General features: G+C 46.3%; 1 protein-coding gene across 2 annotated transcripts in view; it reads right to left on the bottom strand.

Annotated features, from left to right (window-relative positions):
* PDCD11 (programmed cell death 11) overlaps positions 1-21156 on the bottom strand; it is a 49660-nt gene that overhangs the window by 15151 nt on the left and 13353 nt on the right. For both annotated transcript variants that reach the window (XM_019035123.4, XM_004050040.4), the window contains exons 9-21: positions 17777-17983; positions 17032-17156; positions 16792-16852; positions 15971-16117; positions 14058-14309; positions 12868-13008; positions 12166-12360; positions 11121-11291; positions 9262-9481; positions 8025-8174; positions 7504-7619; positions 5637-6178; positions 3779-3841 (exon numbers count right to left, since the gene is read on the bottom strand). In XM_019035123.4, the coding sequence (XP_018890668.2) occupies positions 3779-3841; positions 5637-6178; positions 7504-7619; positions 8025-8174; positions 9262-9481; positions 11121-11291; positions 12166-12360; positions 12868-13008; positions 14058-14309; positions 15971-16117; positions 16792-16852; positions 17032-17156; positions 17777-17983 (2390 nt within the window). The remainder of the gene's footprint in view (positions 1-3778; positions 3842-5636; positions 6179-7503; positions 7620-8024; positions 8175-9261; positions 9482-11120; positions 11292-12165; positions 12361-12867; positions 13009-14057; positions 14310-15970; positions 16118-16791; positions 16853-17031; positions 17157-17776; positions 17984-21156) is intronic.

Below are 21156 nucleotides of genomic sequence, written 5' to 3'. Positions count from 1 at the left end.
TACAAGTAATGTTAGTAAATTTGTAAAATACAATAGCAAGTGCTCCCAAATGTAGAAAATGGGAACTTTCCTATCTAGTAAAGTAAGAATTGCCCCAGCACTTTGGTAGGCCAAGGCGGGTGGATCACCTAAGGTCAGGAGTTTGAGAACACCCTGGCCAACATGATGAAACCCCATCTCTACTAAAAATACAAAAAATTAGCTGGGCGTGGTCATGGGCGCCTGTAATCCCAGCTATTCGGGAGGCTGAGGCAGGAGAATCACTTCAACCCAGGAGGTAGAGGTTGCAGTGAGCTGAGATTGTGCCATTGCACTCTAGCCTGGGCAATAAGAGCGAAACTCCATCTCAAAAAAAAAAAGAAAGCAAAAGGACTTGAGTAGACATTTCTCCAAAGAAGATATACCAATGGCCAAACAAGCAAATGAGAAGATGCTCAACATCACCAATTATCACAAAAAGCAAATTAAAGGCACAATGAGATATCACCTTACACCCGGTAGGATGGCCACTATTAAAAACAAAACAAAACAAAAAACAAAATAACGAGTGTTGGCGAGGATGTAGAGAAATAGAAACCTTTGTGCACAGTTGATGAGAATGTAAAATGGTACAGCGATTATGGAAAACAGTATGGAAGTTTCTCAAAATATTAAAAATAGAATTACCATACGATCCAGTGATCCCACTTACAGGTATATACTCAAAAGAACTGAAATCAGGATCACAAAGAGGTATTTGCACACTCATGTTCAATGCAGCACTATTCACGATAGCCAAGAGGCACAAGCAACCTAAATGTCTGTTGACCAATGGGTGGATAAACAAAATGTGGCATATACCTATAATGGACTATTATTCAGCCTTGAAAAGACTGGATATGCCAGACACAGTGGCTCATGCCTATAATCTCAGCACTTTGGGAGGCCGAGGCAGGCAGATTGCCTGAGCTCAGAAGTTTGAGACCAGCCTGGGCAACAAGGCAAAACCCAGTCTTTACAAAAAAAATACAAAAATTAGCTAGGCATGTTGGTGCGTGCCTGTAGCCCCAGCTACTCGGGGGTCTGAGGGAGGGGGATCACTTGAGCCCAGAAGTTCAAGGCTGTAGTCAGCCATGATCACGCCACTGCACTCCAGCCTGGGTGACAGAGCAAGACCCTGTCTCTAAAAAAAGAAAAAAGAAACGAAAGGACATTCTGACACATGCTGCAAAATGGATAAACCTTGAAGACATTATACTAAGTGAAATAAGCCAGTCACAAAAGGACGCATACTGTATGTGTTCCATTTATATGAGTGAGGTACCTGGAACAGTCAAATTCACTGAGACGGAAGGGGAAATGGTGGTTGCCAGGGGCGGAAGAGAGGGAGAAGCAGAGTTGCTGTTCAATAGGTATAGTTTCAGTCACGCAAGACGAAAAACTTCTAGAGATTTGCTGTACAACATGCATTTAGTTAACAATGCATGTTGTTTCAGGTAATGTATACCTGAAAATTGTTGAGGGTAAATGTATGTGTTATAGTAATTTAAAAAATTACAGTAATTTTTTACTGTAAAAAATTACTCATCTGTGATGAGGACACAGATACACATAAAAGGAAGACCATGTGAAGACATGGGGAGAAGATGGCCATCTGTAAGCCAGGGAGAGAGGCCTTAGAAGAAACAAAACCTGTCAACACCTTGATCTCAGACTTCTAGCCTCCAAAATTGTGAGAAAAGAAATTTCTGTTATTTCAACCAAACCAAACCAAACCAAACCCACCACACATACGGATATGCGTTTATCCTTTGTTCTTTTCCTGAAGTGATTTGAAACTTCCTCTCCAAAAAGAGCAACCCTCCAAAAAAGAAGGGTTGGCAGTACTGAATGGGGACCTATGAGAAAACTCACTGGCTAACAGGAATGCCAGAGACACCGTTTAAGACTCCTGAATGGCCTTGCCTCTTTCCTCTCAGCCCTCCAGAGGAGTAACCAGGTAAGATGAATCTTAACCTTGAGTGCCCCTCAACACCTCTGAACTCAGCTCTAGAACAGACAGCATTCTCTTTGTGAACGAGATCCCCATACGAAATGAGGAATAAAAATACAGCTATAATTCCTCCGTTAAGTCAAAACTGTCAGTTAAATGTTTTTCATCCTGACTTCAAAATATTTGTTTTAAAACATAAGCATGAGAAATATCACTATGTTTCTCAAGAGCCTTGAGATTAAAACAAGTCACAGTACAACAAAGGTCCATGGAGGAAGTGGAAGATGTCTGGCCATCTGTCTGGGAGTGTGTCTGGCCATCTGTCTATCTGTTATTATAACTCTACATCTCCCACCTCCTTAACAAATCCACTCAATTCCTGACATGGCCCACTCTGCTACAGCCAAGTACCCCCACTCTGGCTCATACCATAGTCTTCCAACACCAGCAGTGTTAATGAGAGGTTCCTCAGTACTCCTAGGATCAAAAACCATTTAGGATCTCAGTGTTCCCACAGAGTTCACTGACTCATCCCCCATATATCTGTTAAATTAAGATATCTACCCTTAGTTTGAAAAAACTACTTAACCTCAACCCTAATTAAGGGTTTAATTAAAACAAGACATCACATGTCAGAGGTGAAGATACTGCAGGCTGAAACCATTAATATGAAGAGGTTTCTTCATTTTTCCAACAAAGACTGGAGGATAAACACAATCAAAATCTACAAAACTAAGAAACCACAGAGTTAACAAATAGGAATGTAATTCATCCCCCAAATCTTATTATTCTGAAATTTTAGTTTAGGGCTTACTTTGAAGTTCCAAAAGTGTTATTAGCGTCTGAAACTCAATGTGCCAGGAATATTTCCTTTGTGTTTTTTTTTTTCTTTTGAGACGGCTTTCGCTCTTGTTGCCCAGGCTGAAGCACAATGGCGAGATTTTGACTTACTCCAACCTCCGTCTCCCAAATTTAAGCGATTCTCCTGCCTCAGCCTTCCAAGTAGCTCGGATTACAGGCGCCCGCCACCACACCCGGCTAATTTTGTATTTTTAGTAGAGATGGGGTTTCGCCATGTTGGTCAGGCTAGTCTGGAACTCCTGACCTGAGGTGATTCATCTGCCTCAGCCTCCAAAAGTGCTGGGATTACAGGTGTGAGCCACTGTGCCTGGCTCTGGAAGTTACTTTGGAGACCGTTCTGTAAATCTCTAGGTGCATTAAGATTTACAACCTGGCTGGATCCCAGGACTGAGCCGCAGAGCCTTTCTTAATTAAGGTCATACGCATCTAGCTTCATTCACTAAGGGTCTATCAATCTGAGAGGCTGGGTTCTTTTAGAGAACTCCTCGTTCTCCTCCCCACAGAGTATCTCATGGAACACCCTTCTCTTCAGAATCTACCCCACCATGACCTGAAATTCCAGTTCAGCCTCCAGCCCACCACGCAGTCGTCTAGGTTGAAATAACAGGTATTCTTGGATACATGTTGCTTATTTAGGGAATTACTGAGTTATAGAAAATTGGGTTGAGAGCAAAAATGTTTCTTTTTGTGACATGCTGACAAACAGAACTGAAACCAGGCTTTAAATTGATACTTAAAACCTGTACACAGCTTTTGCATTAATTTTCATATGATCCCTCTAGCCCTAGGAGAACCAAATATCCCCACTAGAGAAACAAGAAAACTTGGACAGAGAAAGGCAAAAATAAATCCTAACACTGGTAAAATCAAGATTCGAACTCGGGATTCCTAATTCCAAAGCCCAGTGCTCTTTCCATAAGACAGTGCTGCTAATGTCCCCCTCACCTTGGCCGAACACTCAGCTCCGGGATGGTTCGAACGAATCTGGGGTGACTTATTGGGAGATACCTGGAGAAACAAATAAGCTGAATCATTTCTCTTCATCTCTGTAACACAGTAATCTGTAGGTCAGGATTTCTCCCTACTCTCCACCAAACCAAGCTCACAAAAGCACCCTGTTCCACTGTCACACCACCACTGAAGGCAGATGTGTCAGGCTGAAGGTTTCCATTCCCAACCTTTGCAGTTAATAGTAAGGAGCAGGCTCATCTGATTTTTTTTTTTTCTGGGACAAGGTCTCACTCTGTCACCCAAGCTGGAATGCAGTGGCGCAATCATGGCTCACTGTAGCCTCAATCTCCTGGGCTCAAGCAATCCTCCCAGCTCAGCCTCCCAAGTAGCTGGGACTATAGGTGTATGCCACCATGCCCAGCTAATTTTTATTTATTTATTTTTTTGTAGAGATGGGGTCTCACCATGTTGCCCAGGCAGGTCTTGAACTCCTGGGCTCAAGTTTTCCACCTCCCTCATCGTCCCAAAGTGCTGGGATTACAGGGTTCAGCCACTACGCCCAGCCTCATCTGATTTTTGTTTTTTTTTTTTTGAAACGGAGTCTCACTCTCTTGCCCAGGCTAGAGGGCAATGGCACGATCTCAGCTCACTGCAACCTCTGCCTCCTGAGTTCAAGTGATTCTCCTGCCTCAGCTTCCCGAGTAGCTGGGACTACAGGCACTGTGCCCGGCTAATTTTTGTTTTTTCAGTAGACGGGGTTTCACCATGTTGGCCAGGCTAGTCTTGAACTCCTGATCTCAGGTGATCCACCCACCTCAGCCTCCCAAAGTGCTGGAATTACAGGCGTGAGCCACCGTGCCTGGCCTGATCTTTTAGGATTGTCATATCAGATCCTGAAAACAATTTTCCTTACAGTCTATATACTCCAATTCTTTCGTTCTAAAAATAAGGAAACTGAGGTCTTTATTTAGAGGATAAATGACTTACTGAAGACCCCACAGTTAGCTACTGAAATTAATATGCCAATTATTGGCCAGACTTTGAATTCTTTTTTTGCTGTTCTTGTTATAGCAAGAATTTCTGCTACAGTAACATGTGGCACTAGATTTAAAGTAAATGAGGATAATTAAAGTGGGAGGTGGAGAATGACAACTGCAGATGTATACAGCGCAGTAACTGAGGCCAGCAACCCACTAGGCAAAGAACAGACTACACGTTCTCTCTTTCAGTCTTCACCATGGCCCTACAAAGTAGTCGCTACCATGACTCTCACGTTACAAATTAAGAAAATAAAATTTGGACTTAAGTAGCTACTGCCACATGGTCACAGTTAATCTAGAATTCAAACCCGGGTCTGACTCCAAACCCATGTTCTTAACAACCACACCATATATTCCATATTTTTAAAAAGAATCATGCACTGTAATCCCAGCACTTTGGGAGGTGGAGGTGAGCAAATCACAAGGTCAGGAGGTCGAGACCATCCTGGCTAACACAGTGAAACCCCATCTCTATTAAAAACACAAAAAGTTAGCCGGGCGTAGTGGTGGGTGCCTGTAGTCCCAGCTACTTGGGAGGCTGAGGCAGGAGAATGGTGTGAACCCAGGAGGCAGAGCTTGCAGTGAGGCGAGATCACACCACTGCACTTCAGCCTGGGCAACAGAGTGAGACTCCGTCTCAAAAAAAAGAAAAAAAAAAGAATCATGCAAAATAATTCTTTGGTGAATGCCTTTTGTTAATTAAAAGAGAATCTGACTTACATGCAACTTTTTGGAGCCCACCTACTTTCCCAGTCCTCCCACAACAACAACAATCTCCCTCGAAGCCAGCCCACCCCCCAGAGCCTCCATACTTGAATGTCTTCATGTCTCGCCCGCCAATCACTCGGGCAGTGACCATCTTCCCAACCTTCAGCTTGGTAGTAGCAGAGGTGCCCTCTGGAACATCATCTAGAATGTGGGAGGCATGGATACAGCCAATAATGCCATCTTCCAGAGTCACAACCACATGGGTAGGCTTAATGGACTTGACAGTCCCTGTGACCATGTCCCCGATGGAGAGGGTGTGCTTCTTTATGGTCCCTACAGTCAGAGCTGGATCCACTTCTTCATCCTCATCAACTGTCTCAGAGTCCTTCCGGGTAGGCCTCATGGTCCTCTTGGCAGCCGGCCCCTCCACAGCCAAAAGAAGGCCAGTCACTCCTGGTTCTGTGGTCTTGAGGGTTAAGGAGACACCCTGTCCCACCTGCAATTTCTCTGAGTCAAAGCGGAAGGTGTCGTTGAGGTGAGAGGTCAGGGAGAAAGCTGCCAGGTGGCCCGTCTCTACCAAGGAGGCAATGGCAAAGGACTTCTCCAAGTGCTGCACAATCGCCTGGTGTTCGCTGCCTTTCCTCAGCTAGAAGAGAGAAAAGCCACCATCCCTGCTTTCCTTACACAGCATGGTCACTCATTCATGGCCCCACTGGGCAGGGTGTGGCTGAGGAAACCCTCTGGGGTCCCAAGGCTAGGGAACTCAAGGCTGGTCTGAGCTGGAACAGACTAGCCTTCACTCCCTGGACCTAGCTTTCCTCTCCTGTACACTAAACTCATGGGGCTGCCTCTGAACTACCTTGGCTTGGTTTTTGCTTTGCTTTGAATTTAAATTGCAAGGCCCTATCCTAGATCTAGTAAATCTGAATTTTACAAGTTATTGAGATAATTCTGATGCACAGCCTTGCAACCTCTAACAGCTCTCTCAGCTTAGAGACACTGTGGTTCCTGAATCTGTCCTGCAGCTCCCCCACCCCCAATTAATCACTCTTCAACCCAAGCAATGAATAGAGTCATTACTGAGAGCTTATTGTGTGCAAGGCACCTAGCCTCTCTTTCCTCAAAATCCAAATTGTGCTCATGCTCTTATATGCCCAAGCTTCCCTTAGGTGATAAAATAGTACAGGGTCCTGCTAGAAAACTGAATGAGAGGTTAGTATTGCTTTCCATTCTCTCTCTGTCCTGAACTCTTAATATTGTAAGCAACTGGAAATTAAGGATTATATCTATACTGCACCATACTCTGTGCAACTAGGTGCCTAATAAGTGCTTTAGACAATAACCAAATATATTCATCACCCAGAGAAAAATAACAATTTTTCCCTCAAACCCATTCTTATGTCACACAAAAGTGTCCAGAAGACAAGGCAGGCGAGGGTGTGGACGCACAGCTTGGAGGTCTGAACTGCCCACAGACATGCTGTTTGGCTCATGGGATGTTTTTAAAAAAATAAGTTTCCAACATTTTCAGCTTTTATTTCAAATAAAAATCCAAATTCTGCCTTCTCTTAAAAATCAAAGATTTAGCAGCAGTAGCCCCAGATTCCCACCCGGCAACAATTGGGCGGGACTGAACAGTCTCAGCCCCACGCGGGCTGGGCATGCACTCTCCAGCTCGTCAGAGTCCCAGGCCAGCCACTCCCTACCCACACAGCCAGCTCCACTTCTGCACACTATTTATCTGTCTGGCCCTAAAGATGGAGTGCCCATGTAACTTATCACCGGAACCAGAACAGAAGTCGGCACTATGAACCACATCAGGACAAGAGGTCTAAACCGGGGGTGTCCTGGATCCATCCAGACATAGGGCTACCCTTGCTACAGGCATCTGAGTTGGAATCCCTGAACTGGAGTGGGGTTGAAGGGTGCATCATGTGAAACCATGGAAATGGAAGTCAGGAGCAAGCTTACCTTTCTAGCTTTTCTATTCACCAAGTCCTGGTGAAGGGAAACGTGCACTTCCAACTTCAAAAGATCAACATTTAAGATAACAACCTTCTTTTTCTGCCCAGATTCCACCTTCTGCCCTGCAGTGCAGAACCACAGTGTGATTATCCTTCTGGAACAGGGTGAAGGGAGAGCAGCACCTCTCACATGTAGCTGCTACCCCTTAGATCCAAAAAAGCAAAGAGGACACATGTCCTGGGTCCATACGGGCCATAATTAGGGAAATCAAGGGTCTACCTCCCATAGTTCAAATTCAGGTAGGCCTTAATTTATGTAACCTAATATATAAAAATCTAGATTTACCCAATTGTAACAATTAAAGGATTCATACCTAAGCCTTTGCATTCACACAAGATAGGCATGCCAAAAATCTCTACCGAATCAACTCACCTACCCTAAGTATTTACAAATTCTATATCCAGGAGAGGGAGCAATGGGCAAAGGGTCCTCCCACCAACCACAATGGGTAAGACAGAAGCACTCACCTGCGCGATGGTATCTGCTGGCTTTCAGGACCAGGTCAGGCACTGGACCCCCACTGAATACCACAGAGCCATCTTCCAACACCTCCTGCACCACTAGGTCAAGGAACATTCCTGGGGTCATCTTGGCCAGCGTCTGGATCAACACAGAGTCTGCCAGAGATCCAAAGGAAACACGGATTAGTACCATGAAAGAACTCTCACTGTTCTTTTCCTCTGGCAGTGTGCTATCACCACGGAGGACAGTGGAGCACTGGAACCACTGACAAGGTAAAATCACTTTTTGCAAAAATGTTCAGTATCCATGAAAACTCTTGTCACAAGCAGACAGACCTAAGCCCCTTGTTAATAATCCTACCTGACCATAATTCATGGGAGTAGCCAACAAATACCAGGAAGACAGGCTTTCCTTTGGTTTCTGAATTTTCACTGTCCCCTCTCAAGCCTCCTGCTATGAAATTCCATTAAAGTTACAACAACCCCACACAATGGTTCAAAGTCTAAGAGGGTCAGAATAATAACCCCTCACAAAGCCTGGCAGGTCCCAGTTCCATTTCATCTGCTGAATAAAGGAATGAAAGGTGAAAAGGCGAGTGAATTCACAACAAATGCAAATATAAAGCCACAGAACTAAGGGAAATTTTGACTCTGGACTGGCAGTGGGGAGAAGGGGACATCTAGGATGCTCGTAATGACCTTTATCTTAAAGGGGTGTAATATAAACATTTATTGAGCTGCACACATAATAACTGTGCACTTTGGCTGGGCGCAGTGGCTCACGCCTGTAATCCCAGCACTTTGGGAGGCCAGGGCGGGTGGATCACTTGAGGTCAGGAGTTCGAGACCAGCCTGGCCAACATGGCGAAACCCTGTCTTCTCTAAAAATACAAAAATTAGCCAGGCATGGTGGCGGATGCCTGTAATCCCAGCTACTCCGGAGGCTGAGGAAGGAGAATTGCTTGAACCTGGGAGGTGGAAGTTGCAGTGAGCCAAGATCGCACCACCACACTCCATCCCAGGCGACAGAGTGTGACTTGGTCTCAATAATAATAATAATAATAATAATAATAATAATAAAATTGTGCACTTTATGCAGGTCATACTTCCATTAAAAAAAAAGTTAACCCAAATTTTTTTTTCTTATGTTCTGGGAAGCCCAACAACTCACCTAACAACAGGTGTAATTTACAACACATACTCCCACCCCTGGCCCGCCTCCCCTGCCCCACAGGTGCCCCACCTCGGTTGCTCATAAGGCTGCGCACACCCTGCAGCTCCTCCAGGCACTGATTCAGGAGGAGGAGGCTGGTGATGGCCAAGTCCCCCAGACCACAGTCCGACAGCCGCAGTGACAGCAGCATCCGCTGCTTCTCCTCATCCACATTGGTCACCTTTGCCGCTACTGTCTGGCCCTCAACAAAGTGGTCACTTGTGGAGGTCACAAATTTGTCACTCATGATCTGAACAGAAGAACAGGCAGGAGATGAGAAGAGGAAAGGTCTTCATTAAGACAACCCACTTGATGTCCCTGGAAAGGGGTACGTGAGTGGGGGGGAAATGGGGCCCAGGAAGCTCCCCCAAGCCCTCTCTGAACACAGCTCTACTTCCCTTCCATAAAAACAGAGCCTCCGGACTGGCTGGGAGCAGTGGCTCACGCCTGTAATCCCAGCACTTCGGGAGGCCGAGGCGGGCAGATCATGAGGTCAGGAGTTCCAGACCAGCCTGACCAACATGGTGAAACCCTGACTCTACTAAAAATACAAAAATTAGCCAGGAGTGGTGGCATGCACCTGCAATTCCAGCTACTCGGGAGGCAGGGGCAGGAGAATCACTTGAATCCGGGAGGCAGAGGTTGCAGTAAGCCGAGATTGCGCCACTGCACTCCAGCCTGGGCGACAGAGTGAGACTCCATCTCAAAAAAAAAAAAAAAACAAACAAAAACAAACAACAACAAAAAAAACAGAGCCTCCAGGAGAGGGCACCCAGTCAAGAAGGCACATTCACAGCAAGCCAGGCAGACACCAGGGCTGTCCTCACCCCTAACAACCCACGGGAACCCTCTGCCCCTCACTGGGCTTGTTTCTGGGGCCCTCCCCTCTGCCCCCATTTTTAAAATGTTTCTGGCAGGGGATGCAAATGAGATTTTCCCAGGCAAAACACGAGGGAGACAGGCCTACAGAGGGGAAGAAATACTGATGAATGATCTGCAGCAGCAATCAGCTGCATGCCATTTGCTCGCTGTCTTCCATGACTTTGGTGAGTCCCATCCCCTCAATAGGCCTCGGCTGACATGCCAGGCACACCAGGAGGCTCTGCTAGGGGACTGCTGGGATTGTTCCCAACTGAAAGTGCAGGACTCAATGACATGGGGGTGGGGGAGGTAATAATTTCAAGGACATTCTGGTCCCTTAACACCTCAAAAACCTCAGAAGTCTGCAAAACCTGTACTCAGTAGCTCAGGATGATCAATTTCCCTGTCTAAATGTGCTGAGAGAATAAAAACAAGTGCAGTCATCTTCACACTGGAGACTAAGGCCTTCAATGTGTAGTGTGGAGTGGGAAAGGTGTCCCTTCCTCCAGATGGTCACACAGCTGGGCAAGAGGAACATGGGCCAAAAGCTCAGCTGCACTCACCCCTCCCAGGTGCCTTTATGTCACACACACCTTAAGAGGTACCCCAGAAAATCTTTCAAAAGAGTGAAGTATCCTTGGCCAGGTGCGGTGGCTCACACCTGTAATCGCAGCACTTTGGGAGGCCAAGGCAGGTGGATCACTTAAGGTCAGGAGTTCAAGACCAGCCTGGCCAACATGGTAAAACTCTGTCTCTACTACTCAAAAAAAAAAAAAAAAAGCCGGGCATGTTGGTGGGCACCTGTAATCCCAGCTACTTGGAAGGCAGAAGCAGGAAAATCGCTTGAACCCAGGAGACGGAGGTTACAGCGAGCAGAGATCACACCACTGCAAGCCTGCCTGGGCGACAGAACAAGACTGTCTCAAAAAAAAAAAAAAGAATAAAGTATCCTACTCCTCCCCACCCGCCCTCAGGTTCTGTGACCTTATATCTCTCCTCAAAGCCCTTGTACACGGAGTTGAACTTACAGCTTTTGGGGCCAGTCCGCTAAGACCTGAGGGGAACTGGATGAACACGCCATAGTCCTTGATGCTCTTCACAAAACCAGTGAGCAGCATTCCAGCATGGATTTCTGAGAAGTTCTTGGGATCCTGGCCACCTTCTACTGTGGAGACCAACGCTGGCTTCCTGCAAAGAAGCTAGTGGTACTTCATCAAGGAATGTTCCAGAAAGGGCAGATGAAATGTCCATCTCTCCCATCTCCTTTCTCCACAGAGAAAGACAGAACTGCAGGCTGATCTCTGCTCCTACAGAGATTCTTAGGAGAAACTTAGGAGAAATGCAAGTTCTCAAGCACCACCTAGACCTACTGAATTAGAAACTTTGGTGTGGCCCAGCCATCTGCATGGCCCAACTGCACACTACAGCTGAGAATCACGGTTTCATTCCATTCCCGATTCACTAATCTGCAGATTACTAGAGGACACCAAAAAGGGATGGCTCATCCCCCTGGTCTGGCAGCTGGATCAGCCATCACACAATCCTCCACTACTCCCTCTTCACACTGATGAACTCATTTTCCCTCCTCTGCCCATTTTTACTCCCAGGAGAATGAACTTTACATTCTGTGAGAAGCTCCTTCAAAGCACCCATGCAAAGACCAAAGGGAATATTCCTGAGCCTATAGCCCCGAGGGGAGAACGCATAGGGGAAAAAAAAAAAAGAGGAAAGGGGGACAGAAGCCACCTTATTATTGGTTCTAACCCAAGGGGCAGGCACTGAAAGCCCCAAGAAAACTAGATGTGCTCCCAAGCACCCCACTGGGCCTCCTCCTCCAGCCTCCGAGAGTCCCCCTCTCTGCAACCTTTCAGGCTACTCCGCCCTGACCACCGGCATCTGCTGGCAGCACTTACTCAGGCCTCCTCTTACTTTCCATAGCACAGGCTTCATCACTGGTTTGGTTTTGTGGAGATATTTCTGAGGTCAAATAGCTGTCTAATTTCCCCAGAATTTCCCATCCAAGCACCCATGGCCCCCACCTTCCTCTGCTGCACAGATACCAGTCAAGGATACAACACGCCCCTCGCTCTGGCTCAGACACAGGACTCGGTGAAGGATGTCACCTGCCTGGAGCCAGTGATGTAACAATGGGCCGTTGGCAACGTGGTCCGACAGATGAGATGTGGGGAGGAAAGCACGGATGTTGTGGGGCAGGACAGCCACCTCCAGCCCATCTTTGGTCTTCTCTAAAACCTTCACATCTACCAACTACCCAGGAAAGAGAAAGACAAAAATAGCACTTGTCATGAACAGAGAAAAACCTGGTCTGGATCAGGCAGGGCTTGGAGGCATTAAACTCCGGCACCAAGGATCTCTAAGAGGCAGCTTTCTTCCAAACCCCACCCACCACCCCAACCACCCAGCATGCATGTACGTGCACATTCACCAGGACTCATGGGTGGACCCATCGCACTCCTCTCTCAAGTCCCTCCACGGAGCCCCAGGAAAGCCAGAACTGCAGGCTGGCCCTAGGGACCCGAGAGGAAAGAGGTCAGCAGCCCACTGCTGAAAAGCCTTACTGTAACAGGACTTTCATGGACAGCTTCCATTTGTTCTGACACACAGGAAGGAATGCGTATGAACCCCTCTAGCCCCAAAATCTTATCTAGCTACCTCTATCTTTCCGCTTCGTGGGTTCCAATATGCCATGTGTTAGTGGTTCCCTGCTCTCTGCCACTGTAACATAAAATAGCTTGTCCAGAGAAGTCCACGTACCTGCCCAATGTTAATGGCTTTTCCTTTCTTCTGACTGTGTCCTGCAGGCTCTTTCTTTGGCTCTGGATCACTCGACAGCTTGAAGGATAAGAGCATCCTCTCTTTGGATGGCTCACAGTTCAACACGACAACCTTCACCACCTGGCAAGAAACCACACAGGCTTGGCCAACTCCTCCGAGCAAGCCTTGCAGGCCCTGCAACGTGCCCTCCACTACTGCTGCAGAGGCCTTGAGAGATCCACCGAGCCTTTGGATCAGATCAGGAGGCAGTGAAAAGAAGAAATGCACTGAGAGCTACACAATCCCCCAGGGCAGCCTTTGGGATAAACGGAAGACATAAGTAACTTTTTTTGTACAATCCAAGTCTTAAAAATTATTTTTCTTTTTCAGGTGATGGAGATGCTAATTACCCTGGTTTGATTGTTACACATTGTAAGCATGTATTGAAATATCACATGGTGGCCAGGCTTAGTGGCTCAGGCCTGTAATTCCAGCACTTTGAAAGGCCAAGGCGGGCTGATCACTTGAAGCCAGGAGTTCGAGACCAGCCTGGCCAACATGGCAAAATCCCATCTCTACTAAAAATACAAAAATTAGCCGGGCATGCCGGCACATGCCTGTAGTCCCAGCTACTTGGGTGGCTGAAGCACAAGAATCACTTGAGCCTGGGAGGTGGAGGTTGCAGTGAGCTGAGATCACGCCATTGCACTCCAGCCTGCGTGACAGAGGGAAACTCTGTCTCAAAAAAAAAGAGGAAAAGAAAAAAGAAATATCACACTGTACCCCATAAATATGTACAATTATTATCTATCTGTTTAAAGTTGTTTAAAGGAATAAAAAAATGCTTTTCCTAGTGATACCAAGACTCACTAGTTTTACAGCACTGCCCCCGTGTGGTGACAGTGACCTCAAAACAATTTCTGATATGAGAGGCACAGGTTTATTACAAGTAAAGACTGACCTCTTCCATGCGCGCCTGCGATCCATCAGCTTGCCAGCTTCTGCTGAACCCCGCTGAGGCTTTCTCTCTGTTCTGTTCCCCGTCTCCTCCATTTAGCCGGCTCACACCCACTGCCCCATGTGCTCTCTTCCTCAGCCTCCTAAAGGCAGCCCCACTACTTACTGCTCCTTCATATTTGTGTTTGTGGGGTCACCAAGGGTAAAGGGGACCTGTCTAGGGGAAGGGTTACCTGGCCAGTGTAAAAAACTCTCTCCGGGTCAGGGATATACTCAGTACTGAGCTCATGCTTGGGCACCAGTCCCTGCACATTGTTGTAGAACTTCACAATGCAGCCATAGTCCTTGACCCTGATGATGAAGCCATGTGTCTGCAGACCAGGCTTGGCATCGGCATAGCAGGTAATGACAGGTAGTTTGGACTCAATCAGGGTTTTTTTCAGGGTCATCATCAGCTTCTTGGCTTCAGGGTCACAAAGCAAAACCTAGGGGAGGGACACAGGCTGTCATCAAGTTATCTGTTATCATGAGAGCCACTGAGCTGGTCTCTGCAACCTCTTTTTTTTTTTTTTTTTTTTTTGAGACGGAGTCTGGCTCTGTCGCCCAGGCTGGAGTGCAGTGGCGCAATCTCAGCTCACTGCAAGCTCCGCCTCCCGGATTCACGCCATTCTCCTGCCTCAGCCTCCCGAGTAGCTGGGACTACAGGCGCCCGCCACCACGCCCGGCTAATTTTTTGTATTTTTAGTAGAGATGGGGTTTCACCATGTTAGCCAGGATGGTCTCGATCTCCTGACCTCGTGATCCGCCCGCCTCGGCCTCCCAAAGTGCTGGGATTACAGGCGTGAGCCACCGCGCCCGGCCTCTGCAACCTCTTAAACCCAAAAGCCACGGGGCCATTCCCCAAGAACCTGCTATAGCTTTTCCTCTAATCATCTCAGTGGCAGATTCTTCCTGCTGTATGACAATCTGGAGCATACAAATCACTATTTCAAATGTAATTCCTCCCATAAATTGCTGCAAACTATCCTCTCCTGACCAGGAAGCAACATTAATTATCTTACAGCACCTCTATGGAGTCTTGGTTACACTAACTTCTACACCATCTTGGCTCCTTCCTAGTGGGCTTTGCATCTAGTCTAACAGAACCAATGATGAACCAATTTACCACCTTAGTACTGCCGTTTATTAGCTATGAAATAAGATGGAGATGCAACTGTCTTTCACCCCCTCAGAAGGTCATCTCCTTAAAGACAGAAAAACTATTTTTAACCCTTGATCCCACTACTGTAAAATTTTGCACCAGTGGGCAATCATTACCTCTGCTGAGTCAATAACGATGAGATAAACTGAATACAGGAAAATCTAACATGCTGAGTGCCTGCCCGTGGAGCACTCTTGTGTGCATCATCATGTTGAATCTTCACAACCCTATGAAGCTTTGCTTCGGATTCGAGCCTTTGTCATAAATCACCCATGTTTTGGCAGCTTTGCCAGGGCTATTTCTGTGCCTGGAACACAACCTTTGCTCTCCCCAACCTTCCAAATCCTACCTATCCTTTCAAGTTCCACCTCTGCCAGAAATCTAGAAAACACTATTGTCATACAGAGCTGAATTTGAAAACTGATTCTGCCATGTATTAGCTGTGTGACTCTGGGCAAGACGGTTGGCTTTCCTAAGCTTTAATTTCCCCACCCGCAAAATGAAGATAATAGTGCTTAATTGTTATGGTTGTTTCAAGTATTAAATGAAATAATGCTTGTCACATGCCTAGCATAGAAACTGGCACAGAATACCGTTCGTGGCAGTCCTGTTCGTGGCAGTCGCTACTGATAACGTCAACAATTCTGGCTGCTCCAGCCCACCCTCACCTCCCCTTTCTCAGGTGTGACCACAGCACACAACCTGCACCAAGCCACATGGCAAAAGATCACAGGCTGGCTTGCTCTCTCGTCACGTATGAATATTTTAACTCCCAATTATACTACACAAAACGGGGACTCACTTTTCTCTTTCCAATGCCAGGTACAGCAAAAGACACACTACAGACATTACACACTCACTTTGTGGAAAAAGGCAGAAACTTCAGTTGAGAACTGCTTTCTTCCCATCTAGCCAAAACCCCAAGAGACCTTTCAGGAGGCTCACCCGGCACTTGACCTCATCCCCGATGTGGTACTTCTTCTCCGGATTCTTCATCAGGATGTCAGCCAGGTGCATGGGAGGTACCAGGCCCCTCATCTGCTCGCCCACCTTCACCAGCATCCCATATGACTTTATGGTTAGCACTGTGCCCTAGAGAATCCAAAGATAAGCTGCCACAATGTCTCAAGAATGGCCTTTCCCCCACCTCTTACAACAAGGCATGTCACACCTCCCCTTCACAGCCAACTTCCTGGGCTAACTGTGCCTGTTATTCCAGATGGCACATGGGTGAAGCACACACCCCACACTGAGCTGGATTATTCTGTCAGCTTTATTTATGGGAGCCTTCACATCTTTCTGTGTGAGCATGTGCTTTCTGTGTGCCTTAAAATACATTCCCCAAAGGAAGGGACTATGTCAAGGTCTCCTAAGGAATAAACTCTACATATAAAGGGAGCTGCTCGATTAGAGCCAAATGGTCGGACAGGACAGGTACCTGGAACTGGCTTCTCACTAATATCCCAGGTAGATCAATAATCACAGGACTAACTTTTGATCAGGTCTACTAACCACCATCAAATCCCAAATCTCAGGATTTATGATCTACTGCCTTTGTGTAGCTGGGTGGTGCTAGTAAGATCTTACCTTGAAATTAACTATGAGTTACCCAAAGAAAGAGAAAGAAATTCTAGTCAGCAGGCAGAAGCAAGGAACATGACATTCAATGTGTTAACATGAGGACTAACGGGCTGACAGTCACCTGTGCGTGAACTAAAGAACGCCTGATGGTGAGGGAGTACCTAATTATATGCTTGAGGTCTTACCTTTACCACTGCCCCAGGTTCGATGTCATGATATCTAAGGTACTGAGCTTCAATAATAGACCTAGGACAAGGAGAAAACACAGAATTAAATAAACTAAGGCAGAGGTTGCCTAAAATTCAGGGCTACCACAGTCATGCTGGCAAGAAAGAAAACCCTTCCCAAGCACAGCCAGGAGAAACGGAATATGAACATGTACAGGTGCACATCTCTACACCCCTAACTGTTAATGACAGACTTACGTTCGTAGAGAGAGCAAGGCCAGTTCATCCATTTGGCTGTAGTCAATAATTCTACACTTGTGAGTGTTCCCTGGCTTGAAGGCCTCAGGATTGAAGACGTTCTTAGAATCAGAGAGATGGCTGAGCTGCAAAGTACCAAGTGATTGAGGATAAGCCAGGGACAACAGGTCTGAGCCAATGAGACCTTACAGCCCATAGAGAGGACTCAACACTTATCATGTACCATAAAAACAGTACTTTGATTGCCTGGTTAAGCAATTCTTCACACTAAAAAACTGCTCTTTATCATCACAGAATTTCAGCAAGGTCAGGGAAAGTCCAGAACACAGGTCAGTCAACTGTGCCTAGTGCCTGTTTTTGTAAATAGAAGTTGTATTGGAATACAGCCATCTGTTCATTTACGCCATAACAGCAGCGTTGAACAATTAGGACAGAGACCACAGGGCCCACAGCCTAAAGTATTTATGACATAGCCCTTTAAGAAAAACTCTGCTGGGCCCTGGTCTGGATCCTAACTCATCCTTATACTTAACTATTAACCAAGTATCAGATATGGCAAGCTGGTTCTAAGGCATCCTAATACAGTCAATAGACATTGTTCTAATCACTATGAACAGGAATTAGAACTACAATATCCAAAAATTTTAAACTAGCATCAAGGAGTGAAAGAAGCAGAAATGGCCCCCTGTGCTCCAGAAGTCCTTCCAGTGATAAGATCCCTGACCAAACAAAGAGGCCTCCTTACCCGGGCATAGGCCAGAACCCCATCCTTCAGCCTAAAGGTGGCCCCAGCCTTTTTGAAAAAACCCTGGACAGGAACATCATCCAGCACTGCTCCAAGGTTCTGGCAAGAGAGTCGGGTGAGTGGGCGTCCAGGCTGTAGGAAGATGGGGCGCAGGCTCAGGCGCACAACTCTGGTTCGAGGATGGACGCAAAGGATGCAGGCCCTCACCTAGACAAAAGGAAGGGCAGGGTGAGCAGGAGGAGGCACACAGGAGCACCCTAGAGCAGACCTTCCAGGCATCAAGCCTTTCCACATGCTAACCAGGTATGTGAGTACTCACATCCTTAGTATGTAAGTACTCAAACTGGCTTCCATACTCAAGCAGCATGCAGAAAAATCAAAATGTCCCATAGGGACTATGTATGACTAAATCAAAGCTTACTCAAGCCAGGTATGGGTGGCTCACACTGGTAATCCCAGCACTTTGGGACACCAAGGCAGGTGGATCACTTGAGCTCAGGAGTTAGAGACCAGCCTGCGCACATAGTGAAACCCTGTCTCAACAAAAAATACAAAAATAGGCTGGGGATCATGGCTCACGCCTGTAATCCCAGCACTTTGGGAGTCTGAGGTGGGCAGATCACTTGAGATCAGGAGTCTGAGACAGCCCAGCCAACATGGTGAAACCTCATCTCTAGTTTTAATAAAAAAAAGTTAGGCTGGAAGCGGTGGCTGATGCCTGTAATCCCAGCTCTTTGGGAGGCCGAGGCAGGCAGCAGGCAGATCACGAGGTCAGGAGATCAAGGCCATCCTGGCTAACACAGTGAAACCCCGTCTCTACTAAAAATACAAAAAATTAGCTGGGTGTGGTGGCACACACCTGTAATCCCAGCTACTCAGGAGGCTGAAGCAGGAGAATCGCTTGAACCCAAGAGGCGGAGACTACAGTGAGCCGAGATCGCGCCACTGCACTCCAGCCTGGGCGACAGAGCAAGACTCCATCTCAAAAAAAAAATTAGCCGGGCATGGTGGTATGTACCTGTAATTCCAGCTACTCAGGAGGCTGAGGCACAAGAATCACTTAAAATGGGGAGGCAGAGGTTGCAGTGAGCCAACACTGTGCCACTGCACTCCAGCCTGGGTGACGAAGTAAGACTCAGTCTCAAAAAAAAAAAAAAAAAAGTTAGCCAAGCATGGTGGCGTGCACCACTTTGGGAGGCTGAGGCAGGAGAATCACCTGAGTGAGCCCAGGAGGTCAAGGCTGCAGTGAGTGATGATCGTGCCACTGCACTCCAGCCTGGGTGACAGAGTGAGACCCTGTCTCAAAAAATAATAATAAAATAAATAAATAAAAATTAGCCAAAAAGTTTACTCAAGGCCAGAAAACTATATACCAGGTGTCCCCTCAACACCAAGGAGCTGATGTATCTGTAATACAACAGAAACCATGTACTGGTGTCACTACATCCAAGGCTCCTCTGAAACTAACAGAAAAAGCCTGATCTCATCACAACATTAAAAGATGTAAAATGTCTCAACTCTATACACAAATGCTTATAGGGTGAAAAAAATTACTAAAAAGAGGTTTAGGAAAATATTAACAGTATTACCACTAGGTAGTAGAAAATCCTAGTTTCACTTAAAAAAAAAATTCTCAGCTAGTTGTAGTGGCTGAAGCCTAAAATCCCAGCACTTTAGGAGGCCTAGGCAGGAGGATCATTTGAGCCCAGGTGTTTAAGACCAGCCTGAGCAACACAGCGAGACCCCATCTCTATAAAACATAGCAAAAATTAGCTGGGCGTGGTGGCATGCATCCGTAGTCCCAGCTACTCAGGAGGCTGAGGTGGGAGGATCGCCTGAACCCAGGAGGTTGAGGTTGCAATTAACCGTGATTGTGCCATTGTACTCCACTCTGGGCAATAGTGTGTGACCTTGTCTCAAAAAATAAATAAATAAATAAATTATCTATAGCACACATTACTATTTAAAAAAAGAAAAGTAAGAAATCATTTTAGAATTCTAAAAAATTCTGAATAACATATATTAGGATTTTCTTCCCAAATATCCATGTTCATTGTAGGAAATTTGAATATTTAAATACGAGCGGAGCCAGGGCTGTGGCTCATGCCTGTAATCCCTGCACTTTGGGAGGCCAAGGTTGGGGGACTCCTTGAGCCCCGGAGTTCAAAACCAGTCTGGGCAACATGGCGAGACCTCGCCTGTAAAATTTTTTTTTTTTTTTTTTTTTTTTTTTTTAAAGACAGAGTCTCACTCTGTCGCTCAGGCTGGAGTGCAGTGGCACAATCTCGGCTCACTGCAACCTCTGCCTCCTGGGTTCAAGCGATTCTCCTGCCTCAGTCTCCCGAGTAGCTGGGACTACAGGCATGTACCACCAGGTCTGGCTAATTTTTTTTATTTTTAGTAGAGATGGGGTTTCACCATGCTGGCCAGGCTGGTTTTGAACTCCTGACCTTGTGATCCTCCCGCCTCGGCCTACCAAAGTGCTGGGATTATAGGCGAGAGCCACCACACCTGGCCTAAAAAAATTTTTTTTTTTTAACTAGCCAGGCATTGTGGCACACATCTGTGGTCCCAGCTACTCTGAGGACTAAGGTGGGAGATCAATTGAGTCCAGGAGATTGAAGCTGCAGTGAGCCGTGTTTGCGCCACTGCACTCCAGCCTGGGTGACAGAGTAAGACCCTGTCTTAAAAAAAAAAGAAAAAAAAAAGAAAAGAAAAGAAAAGAAAAATCACCCAGAATTCATCACTATTAACACCTGATTGCATAATATTCCAGTATTTTAACCAGAGGTACTTTTTAAAATTTTTTTCAAAGTTGGATCTATACTATACAACTTTTAAAATCACCTTTTGCTGTTTAAATGTATCTTATTCTCCTATGTTAAATATTCTTCTAAACTACTTTAAATTATAAAAACAAAAAAACTACTACTACCAAAGGAAAAAAAATCAAACTATATGGAAGACTATGAAGTAAAAACTGAAAGTTGCCTTCTTCTCCACCTGCTCCTTCTCTAATTTCAGTTCAGCCACTGAGAGTTTCTTACTTTCCTTCCATAACACTTTTTTTTTTTTTTTTTTTTTGAGATGGAGTCTCGCTCTGTTGTCTAAGCTGGAGTGCAGTGGCACGATCTCAGCTCACTGCAACCTTGGCCTCCCGGGTTCAAGCGATTCTCCTGCCTCACCTTCCTGAGTAGCTGGGACTACAGGCATGCGCCACCACGCCTGGCTAATTTTTGTATTTTTAGTAGAGATGGGGTTTCACCATGTTGGCCAGGCTAGTCTTGAACTCCTGACCTTAAGTGATCCGCCCACCTCACCTCCTAAAGTGTTGGGATTACAAGCATGAGCCACTGCACCTGGCCTCCGTAACACTTTTC

Source organism: Gorilla gorilla, chromosome 8, assembly GCF_029281585.2.
Source record: "Gorilla gorilla gorilla isolate KB3781 chromosome 8, NHGRI_mGorGor1-v2.1_pri, whole genome shotgun sequence".
In the NCBI taxonomy this organism is placed as follows: domain Eukaryota; kingdom Metazoa; phylum Chordata; class Mammalia; order Primates; family Hominidae; genus Gorilla; species Gorilla gorilla.
The sequence above is the reverse complement of the archived record's forward strand: the minus strand, read 5'-3'. Positions and strand labels throughout refer to the sequence as shown.